The following is a 17520-nucleotide window of genomic DNA, read 5'->3' on the forward strand; positions in this document are numbered from 1 at the left end:
TGTTTAAGAAAACCAATAAAATTAAAGTCTCATATATCTAAACAAGTGAGAGAGAGAGAAGGCATAGATAGCTTTAACTAGTATCAGCAATAACTGATCACAACTATAGCTCCTTCCAACTTTAGAAACTATTATGAAAAAAGTTGTGCTGCTGACTTTGAAAACAGCAAAAATGAATGAATGAACTCCAAAAAGTGAAAACAAAACAATGAAACTGACTCAAGAAGAAATTGGGATTAGATTTTCTTACCACTATTTTTAGAAGGGCATTCATAATTGAAAACTTTCCTATGTGATCAAAAATCCTCTTATGTTTCAGTGAATTCTATTATGCAATATTTTTCATTGAGTTGAATAAGAAGACATTCTTATCAGTTCATCTGAAGAGGCTAATATGATTTTGATGCCGAAAACTAACAAGGATGGTACAATAAAAGAAAATTACAAAACTATTATACTCATGGACATAGAATTTTTAATTATAAATAAAATATGGACACAAACTAATCAACTAACAGAATATTCTATTATATAACATTTAAATTCATGCTCTTAGTACAAAAACCACTTGATTTAATAGTAGAAAATTCAAAAAAATATAAGTTTCCACATGAAAATATTAAAGGAACTCAGATGAAGAAAAAGCAAATTAATGAAATTCCACATCTATTCATCAAAAACCAAAATATTGCAAAAACACAGCGAAAGCAGATAACTTTGTTAATCTGGAAGGAGGAATGTACAAAAATCTATAGAAAACACCATTTTATTTATTTTTTTTAAAGATTTTATTCGTTTATTTAGTACAGAGAGAGAAAGAGAGAGCATGAGTGGAGAGGTGGGGCAGAAAGAAAGGGAGAAGCAGACTCCCCACTGAGCAGGAAGCCAGAGCAGGGTTCCATCCTAGGACCCTGAGATCATGATCTGAGACATGACCTGAGCCAAAGGTAGACACTTAACTGACTGAGCCACTCGAGCACACCTAGAAAACATCATTTTAAATATGAAATATTCAATGCTTTCTTTGTGAGGTGAGGAAATTAAGGATGCCCACTTTTACTATATTTATTCAAAATTATGCTCATATTCTTAGACAATTAGCCAAAACAAAATAAAACAAAAAAGCAATTAAAAGGAATAATATTGGAAACAACAACATCAGAATATGTTTAATTGGAGATTATATGATATGCATATTGAAAATCCAAACTAATCTACAAAAAATTATAAAATTATTATGAGATTTTGGTAGAGTGGCCCAAAGTAAAATCATATAACAGTAAATTAGATTCTGATCTAAAAATAACATGTCTTACAAATGAAACTTAAAATAGTATGATAAAGATCACATACTCAGGGATTACTTTCACAAAATATATGCAAGAACTTTACAGAAAAACAATGTGGTAAAATGTTTATTGCAAAAATTGAAGTAAATCTAAACAAACAGAAAGATATAGCATGCTCATGATTTGGAAAACTTACAGATGCAAATGTGCTATTTCTTTCCAAATGGATCTATACTTCTACTGTAATTCTATCTAAAATCCAAATAGGAATGACTAAAATGTGTTTGGAAACGTGAGGTTCAAAAGATATCTCAATTAACCTGAAAGAAAAAAAGTAACTTTTCAGGAGTGGCTTTACTGGATACCATACATTGTTAGTTATGGATAGGTATGGCTATAAAACAGAGAGAAGCATATAGAAAGCTTGTATGCTAAACATATAGGGACATTTACTTTATGAAATCCTGGCACTATGGGCTAGTGCTAATGGAGTGACTTTGCAATAAAGATTGCTGGGAAAATATACATCCATAGGTTAAAAAATAAAATCAGCTGATTTTCATATGACACCAAAATTTAATTCCAATTTGATCTTGGAAATAAATTTTAAAAATCAGTGTAAAAAGGGAAAAAATAAAATCTAGGATCCAAGAGGAGTTAGAATATAATAGAAAAGACATAATAAGGTATGAAATTTTTGGGACAACTTAGCACATAAAATATGGGAATACCTTCATTCATTTAGAGGAAATAAATATATTATATGTTGGCAAATCGAACTTCAATTAAAAAAATGTTGGCAAGAATGGGCAATAATTAGAAATCACACACTATATAGGGGGGATTTATATTAATACAACTTTGGGAAATCATTTGATGCAATATTACTCAGCCATTAGAAATGACAAATACCCACCATTTGCTTCGACATGGATGGAACTGGAGGGTATTATGCCAAGTGAAATAAGTCAATCGGAGAACAAACATTATATGGTCTCATTCATTTGGGGAATATAAAAAGTAGTGAAAGAGAATAAAGGGGAAAGGAGAAAAAAGGGGTGGGATATATCAGAAATGGAGACAGAAATTGAGAGACTCCTAACTCTGGGAAATGAACAAGGGGTGGTAGAAAAGGTGGTGGGCGGGGGGTAGGGGTGACTGGGTGACGGGCACTGAGGGGCACTTGATGGGATGAGCACTGGATGTTATGCTATATGTTGGCAAATTGAACACCAATAAAAAATTAAAAATTAAAAAAAAGCATCTAGTAAAAGAGAATAATCCAGCTCCCTGCATCCAGAAGTTTCAGTCATAGGACACATCCCACAGAATGAATGCTTGCTCATGTGAGGGCAGCAGATGTCTGTGCAAGGATGTTCATAGCATTTTCATAAAACCCAAGAAGAGGAAATAACTAAAACTCTATTAACAGTATAAATAAACCAGTCATGGCATATTTATTTTATGGAACATTCTTCACCAATAGAAATGAACTACTATTACAGCTAATAACTTCAACATCCATTTAAAACAAATGTTGAGCCAAAGAAGCCAGACATAATGGAATATATACTCTAAGATTTCACTTATATGAATTTCAAAAGGAGGCAAGGTTAACATTTATACTCTGATAACCAATTCATAGGTCTTGTAGCTGAACAGAAAGAGTTCTGTCACAAACTCCACAGTGGAGTTTGCCCCTAGGGATGCTAAGAAGCAATGATTAGAAAATGCTTATGAGTATTTTGAAAGTTGCAGATAATGTTTTGTCTTTACTTTCTTGGAGAAGGTAATGCACAGAAAATTTATTCAAAATTGCTTCTCTATGTGTTGTTTGTCATAGTTCATGATTTGAGAGAGGAAGAGAAGGGAAGAATAAGGAGTGAGGGGAGAAAGGGAACATGGAAGGTAACATATTCACTGGTTCTGGGAGGTAGGGCAAGGACTTCTTTAGAGGCCCCTGATTTTGTATACTATGCTTTGGGAGTGGAACTTTAGCAGAATTTTCTTTCTTTCTTTTCTTTTCACCTGCGAGTGATTTTTTTTTTTAAAGTGCAGTGAGACTTAATAATCACAGATGTATATAAACTAATTTCCTGAATAAATTTTCTCCAATTATTTGAAGAAAAAATTAATAACCATCAATGCAATGTATAAAAATATTTAAAGTGTGTGTGTGTGCATAAAAATCAAAATCACATTGAGTGAGAAAGCAGTTTGGTATGGATTAACTTCCTGGCTGTGTCTTTCACGTCTTTGTTCCTCAGACTGTATATAAGGGGGTTCAACATGGGGATCATGACAGTAAAAAACACCGTGGCCACTTTGACCAGGAGCCATGAGCTTTTGGAGTTGGGCACACAGTAGAGAAGAAGGATTATCCCATGGAAGATGGTGATGGCGGTCAAGTGGGAGGCACAGGTGGAGAAGGCCTTCTGGAGTCCACCAGCAGAAGGCATCTTGATGATGGTGGCAACTATGAATATATAGGAGGCCAGGATAATCAGGAGGCTGCAAGCCTCGTTGAATGTAGAAATGACCAAACATGTCATCTGACTGAAGTAGGGGTCAGAACAGGATAAAGAGAGGATGGCAGAATACTCACAGCCAAAGTGATTTATGATGTTGGAACCACAGTAGGATAGTTCCAAAAGAGAGTATGTGAGTGTCAAGGAACATATGCCACCCCAAGTGTAGGTTCCAGCTACCAAGAGGGCACAGAGTTTCTGAGACATAGCAACTGTGTAGAGCAGAGGGTTACAGACAGCCACAAATCGGTCATAAGCCATTACTGCCAACATGAACATTTCCGTAATTACAAATGCACAAATGAAGAAAAATTGCACCATGCATCCTTTGAAGGAGATACGTCTGTCTTCTGTGACCAAGATTTCTAATAGTTTCGGTGTAAAGACACTGGAATAACAAATATCCAAAAAGGATAAGTGGCTGAGGAAAAAGTACATGGGGGTGTGGAGTTTGGGATTGATCCTTACGACCACGATTATGCCCAGGTTCCCCACCAGAGTGACCGTGTAGACGGTCAAGAACACCAGGAAGAGGGGCATCTGGACGTGTGGGTATTCTGAGAAACCCAGGAGAATGAATGTGGTCACAGAGCTCTGATTTCCTTCATCTAGTTCCATGGCTCTTGATTTTAAAAGATGAATAAAGGAGAAGAAAAGAGAACTGAGCAGCAGAACTTGAGAAGGAAGAGTAGAAATAAATTGGGGCAGGTCTGTGTAAGGCAGGGAAGGCAATATGGCCAGCAGGTTCTCATGGGTGCTCTGCTTCACTTTAGAATCTTACTTAACAACTTACTGACTTTTTGCAGAATTAGCTGTATCATTCAGGACTTTAGTTTCTTCATCTAGAAAATAAGGAATAAGAATAGGACTTATCAGTAGTATGTGACATAAATGATCTGTAAATATATATGATCCTGAGCCCCTTGAATGGCCCCATGATAAAATAGAAGTATATGAGTACAAAGGAAACAGAGCAAAATCAGGAAACAATTGAGCATATCATAGTAGTCATGTGACTGCAGCAGAAGTGGCTTTGTGAAGATTAAACATTTCTAATACATAAAGAAAAATAGAATAGTAAATTTTTTGGGGGGAATACATCATCAGATATTCACAAATATTTATTGATATATTGAATGTTTATCTATTCTTGGTATATCCTATTATCAGGGACTCACAAAACATCTACTTAAGAAGCTCTATACGTGGCTCTGGTAAAAAAATTTCACTAATAACTATGTTCTGTCAATTACATCCCCATTAGATGGTCATTTTTAAGGCTCAACATGCTTAATCATTAAAAGTGTTTTTAGAAGCTGTGTCTTGGAAATAAGTCTTGAAAGCTTTACATAACTATCTTCTGTTGGTTATGCTGTCAGTAGTACAAACTGTATCAAAGTGGAAAAAAGTCTGCTTATTTACCAGTGATTATAACGGATAACATGCACACACACACACACACACACACACAATATATATGTACATATATATAGTACTGAAAAAGAAATATCTCTTACAACAACAACGAAAAGCCTTTTTCTGATGTGACAAGCCTAAATGGTGAAGAGTGGGAAAAAATGTGTTAGATTAAAAAATATAAGTATTTTGTTTCCATAAACCAACAGAAGTTTAAACATTACACATTTCACATGATTAAATTTTTTTAAACTTCACATGATTAAATCTAGAAGTGGACGTGGAGACACAGTGCATATATTGCTGTCATCTTGAACACATCTGTGAACTTTCACAGTTTAGCTTTGTCTGTAACAAGCAACAGCTTATCGTTAACTCTACCACTAATCAGGAGCAAAGCATCAGGTATGTGATCACATTTTCCGTTACATAGAAGATTGGGTTGACCTGTAGTGAACTTCATGCATTTAGTTATAGGTATCTACTTAAAAAAAAAATGGCTCTCTAAATTCAGGAACTTTGATGGCTTTATCAGGTCACGTTCATGCAGGTTAAAATTCTGAGATAGAATCTGCTATAACTGCCAAACGCTAGAGGGAACCATTACCATCATCTTTGGCAAAGACTCCAAATTAAATTAAGACAAGACCTGATACAGTTGAAAAGTGGAGAATTCCTGAATATTTTCACATGTCTTTAGTTTAGTCTTCTTTAGTAATACTTCCACTGCCCCCTCCTTATATTAAAGCTTCTGTCCTCACATCTAATGATCTTTTCAGCATCAGTCAATGGAAATTACCAAAGCAGTAACCACCATAGTCAATCCTCTCTTTGAAAATTTATCCTGAGCAGTATAAATCCTAGTGTATTTTTCTGGTGCTTTCCAGATCCAAATGGATCTCTTTCTCTCTTTTTCTCTGGAATTCTCAGAAATTAAAGCTAACCCTCTCTATCAAGAGACTTTTCAAATATTTGAGGACATTGAAAGAGATCTCTTGTTGTCTTACCCTCTGGATAAGCATTTTTAAAGTTTTTGTTTTGTTGTGCTTTGTTTTTCCATTTTCTTCCTCATACTGATTTCTAAATACTCCTGAGGACCTACTCAATATTCTGGGTATCGATAGCATAGACTCTCTGAGCTGATATTGAAACTAAGACTAATCTTTTCAAGGTTACCTTGCCAAGCCAAAGGCAATGAACTCTGCAATCTGCTTCCATATGTTATATATCTAATAATAATGCCTGAGTACTTGTAGTCAAATATTTGAACTGTGTTAGTCAATTTACTGCCATGTCAAACTGTGTCCAGGATTTACCAGAAAGCAACAAATCTCACATTTGTGTGCTTGGAATGTTCAAAGCTGAGGATTGTGCATTTGTTATTCAATTTCATGCACTGTCGACTCCTTTTTCTCTCTGCTGCTTGCATGGCCTTTCAGCCTAACTGAATTGCTGAAGACCAGTGAACATGCTGTATTCAACATGTGCCCCACGTAAACTTTAAATAAAAGAATCACAGGATGTCTTCAGGACTAGAAGAGCTCTTACAATGAATGTGAGACTTCTTCACCCATTCCAAAATCCTTTTGAGGACCAGGGTTACATTATATATTTGCTAGTTTACAAAGTATGCAGGTACAAAAATGCACAAAGAAGATAATAATTGTTAATATTATCTAAACAATAATGTTATGGTGATGATTTTATCAAAGCAATTTGAGTATTTTTAACTAACTTAGCCTGGTATCTGGAAATATGATTGGGGTTGAATAAAGAAATTATATCCATTACACCACAGAAAAAGGAAAATAAATTATCCTACTTACCTATTTTTTAAAAGGCTTTATTTATTTATTTGCGAGAGAGAGTACAAATGGAGAGAAGCATACTACCCTGTTGAGCAAGGACGTCAACATGGGACTCCATCACAGAACTCTGGATAATGACCAGAGCAGAAGGCAGTCACCCAACCTACTGAGCCACCCAGGCAGCCCCCACTTACCTTTTCTTATCAGAAACTTTTCTTATGAAACTGTACTATCAACCTTTTCTGTTCTCTACATTCAGGAAAGGCTAATTTGAATGAGTGGAGAAAAGGCAGTCTCACATCCTGCTATTTTATAGAGCACTTGGGGTTAGGAAACAGATTCCATTAGTTCATATTCAGCCTATGTCACATTTCACATAAGCTTCTTTAGCAAATTGTTTAATTTTATGAGCCTCAATTCTGTCATCTATAAAACGTGGGTAATAACACTATGCTAGCTCACTTACTGTTTAGCGTGAACATCTTAACTGAGAACTAACTTTAGAATATCTGGGAACAAATCCTGCACTTGGTTAAGGCCTCCACAAAACCAGTTTCCTTCCATCTGAATTGCCTAATGTTAGAATTAATCTCCATGAAATTAGTATGAATTCTGAGTTTTGAAATGTCTTTGCACTGCATATTTGGAAAGTTATTTTTAAAAGGATTATATGGGGGAACCTGGGTGATGCAGTCCATTAAGCATCTGTCTTGGGCTCAGGTCATGATCCCAGGGTCCTGGGAGTAAGCCCCATGTGAGGCTCCCTGCTCAGCGGGGAGTCTGCTTATTCCTCTCCCTCTGTCTATCCCTCTGCTCGTGCTCTTTCTCTCACTCACTCACTCTCTCTCAAATAAATAAATAAAACATTAATTTTTTTTTTTAAATTTCATGTCCTGGACTCATTTTAATTTTAGATTTTTCACTGAGTGTGGGATTCCCAATGATGTGTGTTTCTAATCCAGCAACATATAATCTCAATTTTCTTTTGCTTTCCTAACCCTTTCTGTTCTTTCTGACTCTTCTGCTATCTTGTATCTGTGACTGTGGGAAAGGCAATCAGGAAAGAAGGAAAGAGAGAACAGTCAAAGTCACCTTCTTCATTTTTACTATATCTACTATCCACTCATCTAGATATAATATTTCCAACTGTCAAACTATAGTCCAATCTGTAAGATTAACTTTTGTTGACTCTCACTTAGCCTGGAACGCACCAGTATAAATATTTTTGAGGGCATTTTATACTAAATGAATCACATTGAAACTCTTCTGCTTAGATGTCTTTAATATCTCCTGGCATCCTGCAGCCACTACAATACTTTTACATTCATAGTAGGTTTTTTTTTTAAAGATTTTATTCATTTATTCATGAGACACAGAGAGAGAGAGAGAGGCAGAGACATAGGCAGAGGGAGAAGCAGGCTCCTTGCAGGGAGCCTGATATGGGACTTGATCCCAGGACTCCACAATCACACCCTGAGCCAAAGGCAGACACTCAACTGCTGAGCCAGTTTGTTTATTATACAAAAACAAGCATTTGTAGTTTCTGATCCACTATTCATCCCTCTGAAACACCATCTGTACCCTTGTTTTATATCCTGTCACCATTTCATAGGTACCACAGAGCTTCCAAGAAAACTGCTGGTTAATCTAAATGTCTTTTCTCTTATTCTATGTTCTTTCCACTCACATTACCACAAAGCTTGTGCAATGCCTGGCACATTTGCTACATATGTGTGCATGAGTGCATGTATGTGTGCATCAGCTTTTTCCCTGAAGAATATCACTTCTTAAGAATAAGACTCACATTTAACATTTTCTCTATGAACCCCTACTGTGATTAGCTTAACCAGTGGAGACATATTTTCAAGTTCAGGATAATGGTCCTGGGGATAATGCAAGCAGAATGCAGCCGGTTGCGTATAAACATAAACCAAGTAGAGATGGCAGTTACTACTCAGTTCAGGTAGGTTGTTCCTCCGGCAATGTGCTGGATTCCAGTGTCTTTCACAGGAGAATGAAAAGGTAATCAGGAGTGCCTGGGTGGCTCAGTGGTTGAGCGTCTACCTCTGGCTCAGGTCATTATCCAGGGTCCTGGGATTGAGCTCTGAATCAGGCTCCCTACAGGGAGCCTATGTCTCCCTCTGCCTATGTCTCTGCCTCACTCTCTATGTCTCTCATGAATAAATAAGTAAAATCTTTAAAAAAGAAAATATAATCAATCCTAGGTTGTTGAATCAACTCACCAAAAGCCAGATTTTCCTGATGCATTTTAATTGAAGGCTTCCTTGCCAGTATGAATAAACTGCATATGCTTTCTGTCTCAAAATTGAAATTTTTGTTCAATAGTTTCAGTTCTTTGGTCAGAAAGTTGATAATTTTGGCAAAATATCATTGAACAAAGATATCAAGAAATGTCATTTTTGTGAAGGTCAAGAAATTTTGGAGGGAGTACAGAGATATACTTCAGGAGTAGACAGACCTGAAAACTATATTCCATGATGGTGTTCGTTTTATTCTAAGTATATAACCTTGGGGACACAGACTCCAGAGAATCCTGACAGCATGTGCTGCCATTAGCTACAAACAAAATAATTAGAGAGAATTGCTCTTCTTCAACTTGGACTATAATTTCTTCCAAATAATTGACAGGTTGATCTTTACATCTTAAAAAATAATTTGCCCCTGGACCTCCTGGGTGGTTTAGTCAGTTAAGCATCCAACTCTTGATTTTAGCTCAGGTCATGATCTCAGGGTTTGGAGATGAACCCCACATGGGGCTCTGTTCTGGGCGTGGAGCCTTCTTAAGATTCTCTCTCTCTCCCTCTCCCTCTGCCCCTCCTGCTTGCACTCTCAAAAATAAAATAAAAAAGATTAAAATAAAATAAAATAAAATAAAATAAAATAAAATAAAATAAAATAATAATTTTCTCCATATCAATGTTATACTTGTTAAAATTATGAAAAAAATTAGAGTCATATCTATCCCAATGACCCCAGCATAATTATGGTTGTTAGGATAACACTACATGTGTTAACACTTGCTAAGTCTCTTAATTTTGCTTATGTGATCCCATTTGGATTTATATAGAAGCACACTTAACATTATACTATAGATATTTTTATGTTCAACCATTAAGGCTTATTTTGCTGATATGTTTGCCCTCGGGGGGTTGGGAGAGTGGAGACACGTTAGTTATCCTGATCTTGGCTATAGATCCAGCTGCAGTCTTCAGTTCAGTCACAGAGGTCATAGTGTTGATATTTTAAGTCCATTTGTACCTGTTTTGTGACAGGTCTTGGAGAAGAAAAAGTCACACTTATGCCTACTACATCCAAAATTTTAAAGGAAGAGTAATATATAAATCCATTGGTAGAAAAAAAATAGCCCATAACTATCACTGAACACCATCATTAGTGAACTAGCATATTACCTAACATCCATTTAGCTTCATGATTAGAATGTCAACTTTCAGGTTGAAAGTACAACCTGAGGCTTTTTGAAAAGAATTTTGCATTATATTTGTGTCAATAAAGCTGCATATGCAAAAGCACTTACCAAATTAAAAGAACATCATGTTTTAAAGGATTCTGCAAACCCCTTACTTTTTCTTTTTTTATTTTCCACTGAAAGACAGAAAACTAAAGTATCAAACTCCAAGTTACATAACTTCAAAATCAGTATTTAAAAATAATATATTCAGAGGATCCTTGAGTGGCTCAGTGGGTTTAGCATCTGCCTTTGGCCCAGGGCATGATCCTGGAGTCCTGGGATCGAGTCCCACGTCAGGCTCCCTGCATGGAGCCTGCTTCTCCCTCTGCCTGTGTCTCTGCCTCTCTTGCTCTCTCTCTGTGTCTCTCGTGAATAAATAAATAAAATCTTTTAAAAAAAATCTTTAAAAATAATATATTCTAATTTTTTATAGATTTTATTTATTTACTCATGAGAGACACAGAAAGAGAGATGCAGAGACATAGGCAGAGGGAGAAGCAGGCTCTATGCAGGGAGCCTGATGTGGGACTCAATTCCAGACCCTAGGATCACACCCTAAGGCCAAGGCAGGCACTCAACCACTAAGCCACCCAGGAGTCCCTATATATTCTAATTCTTAATCTTAGAAAACATACTGAATATACCAAATATTCAATAATATATGCTCAAGCTTCCTAACTTATTTTTGTGTTTCAGAAAGATCCTTCTTAAGCTATATACACACATACACACATACACACACACACACACACACACAGGCATACACACTTTAAAGGTATCTGAAAGGATCATTTACTTATGATCACTGGTTGACAATTAAAAATTAAACTAAACTAAATCCTTTGTTACTGTTGCAATATACCATGAGTATTGATAATTTTTATATATTCTTTTTTTTTTTAAGAGCACTGCTTTATTTATTTATTTATGATAGTCACAGAGAGAGAGAGAGAGAGAGGCAGAGACACAGGCAGAGGGAGAAGCAGGCTCCATGCACCGGGAGCCTGATGTGGGATTCGATCCTGGGTCTCCAGGATAGCGCCCTGGGTCAAAGGCAGGCGCCAAACCGCTGCGCCACCCAGGGATCCCCATTTTTATATATTTTTAATTACATAAGATATTTGATTCCGCATAAAGCATTATGGGAAAGAGCATATAATTTTCAAATGAAAATAAAACTCCAAATTATGGAAGGAAATAAGTAATGTTTAAATGGTTGAATTAGACCAACCACACAAGAACATCTCCCTACTCTTTGCTTGTAAACCTTAATCATGATTAGTTAGACACAAAAGAAAAGGTGAGTTCTTATATTTAATCTCAACCAGTCATTTCCTTAAAGCAATCCAGTGACCTGTCAACTGTTAGAAAACCTGGGTGAAACTTACCCTAGTCATGGGTTATCTGTTATTGGCCATAAAATTACCTGTCATTATCAAGGAGGAATGTGTTCAATGAGGTAAATGCTTTCATCCATCTTTGGTAGATTTTGAACCAGATTCTTCACATCTCCCTATACCCTGACTGTTGACTTCTAACTTAACAGTTTCACAAGAGGCAGATACATTTCTCACACCTTGACTTTGGGCTTAGCCATATGATTTACTTTAACTCACAAAATGTTAACAGGTAAGACACAAACAGGTGCTTAAAATATGCTTATCTTTTTGCCTACTTTATTGTGACTCTACTTACAACAGAGATTATTAGCTGAATAGTCCAATAAATATGACCTAGAAACAGGCCAAAGGCTGAAGGTTAGCTGATATGGTCAGCTCAGTATTGACCCCCAAGTGACCCAGGTGGTATCAGCAGAGCTACTTTGGTCAAGTCACTAGTTCTAGAGGATTGCTTTTGTTATGACCCTCTGGAATTTGAGATTTTTTTGTTAATAAAATATTGATGCACAAGTAAGATCTGTACATTGTATCATTATTAATATCCTGGTTGTTGTATTATATGATCAGAGGGGAGACTGGGTAAAAAATAATTGGAATCTCTTTATATCACTTCTTATATTTTTAAATCTAAAATTATTCCAATAAAATTTGGAATAAATGAGTAAAGGACAACCACATTGACATAAATAGAAAAACTAGAATAATGGATATATATTTTCAAAATGTTTATTATTTTCTTGTGCTAGTACATAGAAAATATTTTGTATTTGGTTATATTACCAATTATAATTTAAATTGTATTATGGACTTTTTAAGGGAGACATATTCCTTATTTATTTTTGTTTTCCTGGGAGTCTTCTAATACCAAAATGGTTCTTGTGGAATTAAATATATATATTTAATTATGTAATATATATAACATATATATATTAGAAATTTAGGAATTATATATATGTATATTAGAAATTTAGAATTTTGTGTTTTTGTGTTAAACAGCTTTTTATGTTCTACTTTTATAAACGCTAACTCCCTTATAAGCCATAACTCTTCAGATCATCTCAAAAATATCACACTTCACATAACATGAACTAAACTGAAATTTGGCCTAGGCAATTAAAAAGTCATGTACACTGTCATAGAAACTTTTGTATTCCAATTTATGAATCAAAAACTTTGAGTTTAAGTAGCTTAGTCTTTTATCCCTAATATCATATGTAGTATTAAAGTTACTTTAGTAAATATTAGAGTGAACAGATAATGGACTCTCAATGGCAAGATTATCATACACTTATGTACTGATAGAGCCTTGAACAACTCTTACCAATACTCTCCAAAAGAACTATTTAATATTTCTGGCTTTATATTTTATCACAGAACAATTTAACATTAATTAACTTCTTGACTGTCTCCTTCACATCTTTGTTCCTGAGGCTGTAGATCAGTGGGTTCAGCATGGGGATGACCACAGTGTAAAACACAGAAGCCACCTTGACCATGAGCCATGAACTTCTGGAGTCAGGTACACAGTAGAGGAATAGGATGGTCCCATGGAAGATTGTAATAGCAGTCAGATGAGAGGCACATGTTGAGAAGACTTTGTGGCGACCCCCAGTTGAAGGCATCTTCATGACAGTGATAAAGATGAAAACATAGGAGGTAAGAATGATCATCGAGCTGCTTATTTCATTGAACGTGGCAGAGACTAAAATGATCTTCTGGCTAATGTAGGGGTCAGAGCAGGATGCAGAGACAATGGCAGCATGCTCACAGACAAAGTTATTTATGAAGTTAATCCCACAAAAGGATAAGGTCAACAAAAAGTATGTGTATGTTAAGGAGCAGGCTATACCCCAGGAGTATGATGCACTCACCAATAAGGAGCAAAGCTTCTGAGACATGACAACTGTGTAGAGAAGTGGGTTACAAACTGCCACAAATCGATCATAGGCCATCACTGCCAACATGAATGTTTCCATCACCACAAATATGCATGCAAAGAAGAATTGCATAATGCATCCTATAAAGGAGATGGTTCTGTCTTCCACAACCAAGTTTTCTAATAGTTTGGGTGTAACTACTGTAGAGTAACAAAAATCAACAAAAGAAAGATGGCTGAGGAAGAAGTACATGGGGGTATGGAGTTTGGGATTGATCTGGATAATCATGACCATGCCCAGATTTCCCAAAACAGTAACTGTGTAGATGGTAAAGAATAAAAGGAACAGGGGCATCTGGAGTTCTGGATATTCTGAAAAGCCCAATAGAATGAAAGTGGCTTCAGCACTCTGGTTTTCTTGATTCCTGTGGACAATACAAGAAACCTGATTTAAAGAAGTGAGACGCAAAATCTGGATAAAACAAGTTAAAATGAGGAAATGATAAGAAACTTAGTGATTATCCAGAAATACTATCATAGAAAATATTTGATTTTGACCTCTATTTTTAAAGGTGGAAATGACATATCTGCTAAAGGTTAGTATCCAAAATATATAAAGAACTTACAAAACTCACTACCCAAAAAACAAACAATCCATTTAAAGAAAATGGGCAGAAGACATGGACATTTCTCCAAAGAAGAAATAAAGATGGCCAATAGACACATGAAAAGATCCTCAACATCATTGATCATCAGAGAAATATAAATCAAAACTACAATGATATATCACCTCACATCAGTCAGAATGGCTAAAATTAGCAACACAGGAAACAATAGGTATTGGCAAGGATGCAGAAATAAAGGGGAACCCTTTTACACCTTCCACTATTGGTGGAAATACAACCTGGTGCAACCACTATCGAAAACAATATGGAAGTTCCAAAAAAATTAAAAATAGGACCACCCTCCAATTCAGCAATTGTGATTGGGAACAAAGGGCTAGCTGAGGACAAAACACATCGACAAGTCCTTGAAACAGGCAGAGGGACATTCCTCTATGAACTCAGCTGGCTTGATGTTAATACTCTGCTAAGGGCAAAAGGCAATCTTAGCTTGACCCCCAGGATCCTGTCAGTCTACTTTAACATACAAAAATTCCTTTAGAAATTTCCTTTATCTCTAAACCCCTTCAAGATACGTGTTGGCAATCATCCCCCAAGCACATGGCCCACTGATATATATCTGAAGATCTTATGATTAAGATTTTATTAGACTATAATAAGTGAACTTTTCCAAACAATAGCTAGCTCTTCAACGTCATGGAAACATTGCTTCCAAAATTCCTTAGAAAGTATGCTATTCTTAAAACCTTTCCAACTCCTAAGTGTATAATCATCCACTCCTCAAAGCCTAGGCAGTAACTCTTCTTGCCCATGGGTTCTGTCCCCATGCTTTAATAAAACCATGATTTTGCACTGAATTCTTTCTGGGTTGTCAGCTCCAGACCTCACCCCACCAAACTTCACCTATATTCCAAAACTTCATCAACATCACTATTAGATATTTACCCAAAGGATAAAAATACTAATTCAAAGGGATGCACGTACCCTCATGTTTATAGCAGCATTATAACAATAGCCAAATTATGGAAAGAACTCAAATATCCATTGAGTGATGAATGAATAAAAAAAAAGTGATCTATATACAATGAAATATTACTCAGCCATAAAAAAGAATGAAATTTTGCCCATTACAACATCATGGATGAAGGCAGGAGGGTATTATGCTACATCAAATAAGTCAGAGAAAGACAAATGATTTCACTTATATGTGGGATTTAGGAAACAGAACATATGCTCACAGGGATTAAAAAACAGAGAAACAAACCAAGAAAACAGACTCTTAACGACAGACAACAAACGTGATTACAAGAGGGGAGGTGGGTTGGAGGATGAGTTAAAGAAAACAGACTCTTAATGACAGACTGCAAACTGGTGATTACCAGAGGGGAGGTAGGTGGGAGGATGGGTTCAATAGGTGATGGGGATTAAGGAGGGCATTTGTTGTGATGAGCACAGAGTGTGGTATGTAAGTGTTGAATCACTAAATAATAAACCTCAAACTAACATTACACTGTTTGTTAACTAACTGGAATTTAAATAAAAACTAAAAAAGCTAGAATTTACTAATATCTAACATTGCCATTACAAGGAGAATATGAAATTTGTGCAAATAAAATAATAAAAGAAGGCAGTCAAGAGAGGAAGAACAAAAATAGAATTGTTGTTGACATATCTAAAATGATCACACTCCATATCCTCACAGTCAGCTGAATTTGAATAAGGGACAGGCAGGCCTAGGTAGGGAGAGATAGATAGGGGGCCATGGAATCAGGCTGACAAAAAAAATGTGAAGATGAAGGAAAACCAGAGATAAACCAGACTATCCTGTCCCAGGTGCCAGAAGTGGGGTCTTATTATAATAGCTACTTGTGACCAATGAAGAATTATTTGACCCTAACAAAAGAAGTAAGCCATTAAAGATGTCCTCACAAGTCGTTACTCAATGATAATATCAATAGAGATGTTAAAAGGATTTACGTTCCCAGGCTAGCTTTTTTTAAAAAAATAAATTAATTTTTTATTGGTGTTCAATTTACCAACATACAGAATAACACCCAGTGCTCATCCCGTCAAGTGTCCCCCTCAGTGCCCGTCACCCATTCACCCCCACCCCTCGCCCTCCTCCCCTTCCACCACCCCTAGTTCGTTTCCCAGAGTTAGGAGCCTTTATGTTCTGTCTCCCTTTCTGATATTTCCCACACATTTCTTCTCTCTTCCCTTATATTCCCTTTCACTATTATTTATATTCCCCAAATGAATGAGAACATACACTGTTTGTCCTTCTCCGATTGACTTATTTCACTCAGCATAATACCCTCCAGTTCCATCCACGTTGAAGCAAATGGTGGGTATTTGTCGTTTCTAATGGCTGAGTAATATTCCATTGTATACATAAACCACATCTTCTTTATCCATTCATCTTTCGATGGACACCGAGGCTCCTTCCACAGTTTGGCTATTGTGGACATTGCTGCTAGAAACATTGGAGTGCAGATGTCCCAGCGTTTCATTGCATCTGAATCTTTGGGGTAAATCCCTAACAGTACAATTGCTGGGTCGTAGGGCAGGTCTATTTTTAACTATTTGAGGAACCTCCACACAGTTTTCCAGAGTGGCTGCACCAGTTCACATTCCCACCAACAGAGTAAGAGGGTTCCCTTTTCTCAACATCCTCTCCAACATTTGTTGTTTCCTGCCTTGTTAATTTTCCCCATTCTCACTGGTGTGAGGTGGTATCTCATTGTGGTTTTGATTTGTATTTCCCTGAGGGCAAGTGATGCAGAGCATTTTCTCATGTGCATGTTGGCCATGTCTATGTCTTCCTCTGTGAGATTTCTCTTCATGTCTTTTGCCCATTTCATGATTGGATTGTTTGTTTCTTTCTTCAGTCTCATTGTTAGTGTATAGAAATGCCATTGATTTCTGGGCATTGATTTTGTATCCTGCCACGCTACCAAATTGCTGTATGAGTTCTAGCAATCTTGGGGTGGAGGCTTTTGGGTTTTCTATGTAGAGTATCATGTCATCGGCGAAGAGGGAGAGTTTGACTTCTTCTTTACCAATTTGAATGCCTTTAATGTCTTTTTGTTG

At 36.3% G+C, this 17520-nt stretch overlaps 2 protein-coding genes across 2 annotated transcripts; both read right to left on the bottom strand.

Moving 5' to 3' along the window:
- Positions 1 to 3484: 3484 nt before the first annotated feature.
- On the bottom strand, positions 3485 to 4435 carry LOC121472096 (olfactory receptor 5D18-like). The gene has a single exon (XM_041723103.1). The coding sequence runs from the start codon at positions 4433 to 4435 to the stop codon at positions 3485 to 3487; it is 951 nt and encodes a 316-aa protein (XP_041579037.1).
- An 8854-nt stretch (positions 4436 to 13289) lies between these two features.
- Positions 13290 to 15420, bottom strand: LOC121471624 (olfactory receptor 5D13-like). Its single transcript, XM_041722413.1, has 2 exons — positions 15415 to 15420; positions 13290 to 14279 (listed from the first exon to the last, which is right to left on the bottom strand). Exons 1-2 carry the CDS (start codon positions 15418 to 15420, stop codon positions 13290 to 13292), a joined length of 996 nt encoding a protein of 331 aa, XP_041578347.1.
- Between the last annotated feature and the right edge of the window lie 2100 nt (positions 15421 to 17520).

This window comes from Vulpes lagopus, chromosome 11, assembly GCF_018345385.1.
Source record: "Vulpes lagopus strain Blue_001 chromosome 11, ASM1834538v1, whole genome shotgun sequence".
Classification (NCBI taxonomy): Eukaryota; Metazoa; Chordata; class Mammalia; order Carnivora; family Canidae; genus Vulpes; species Vulpes lagopus.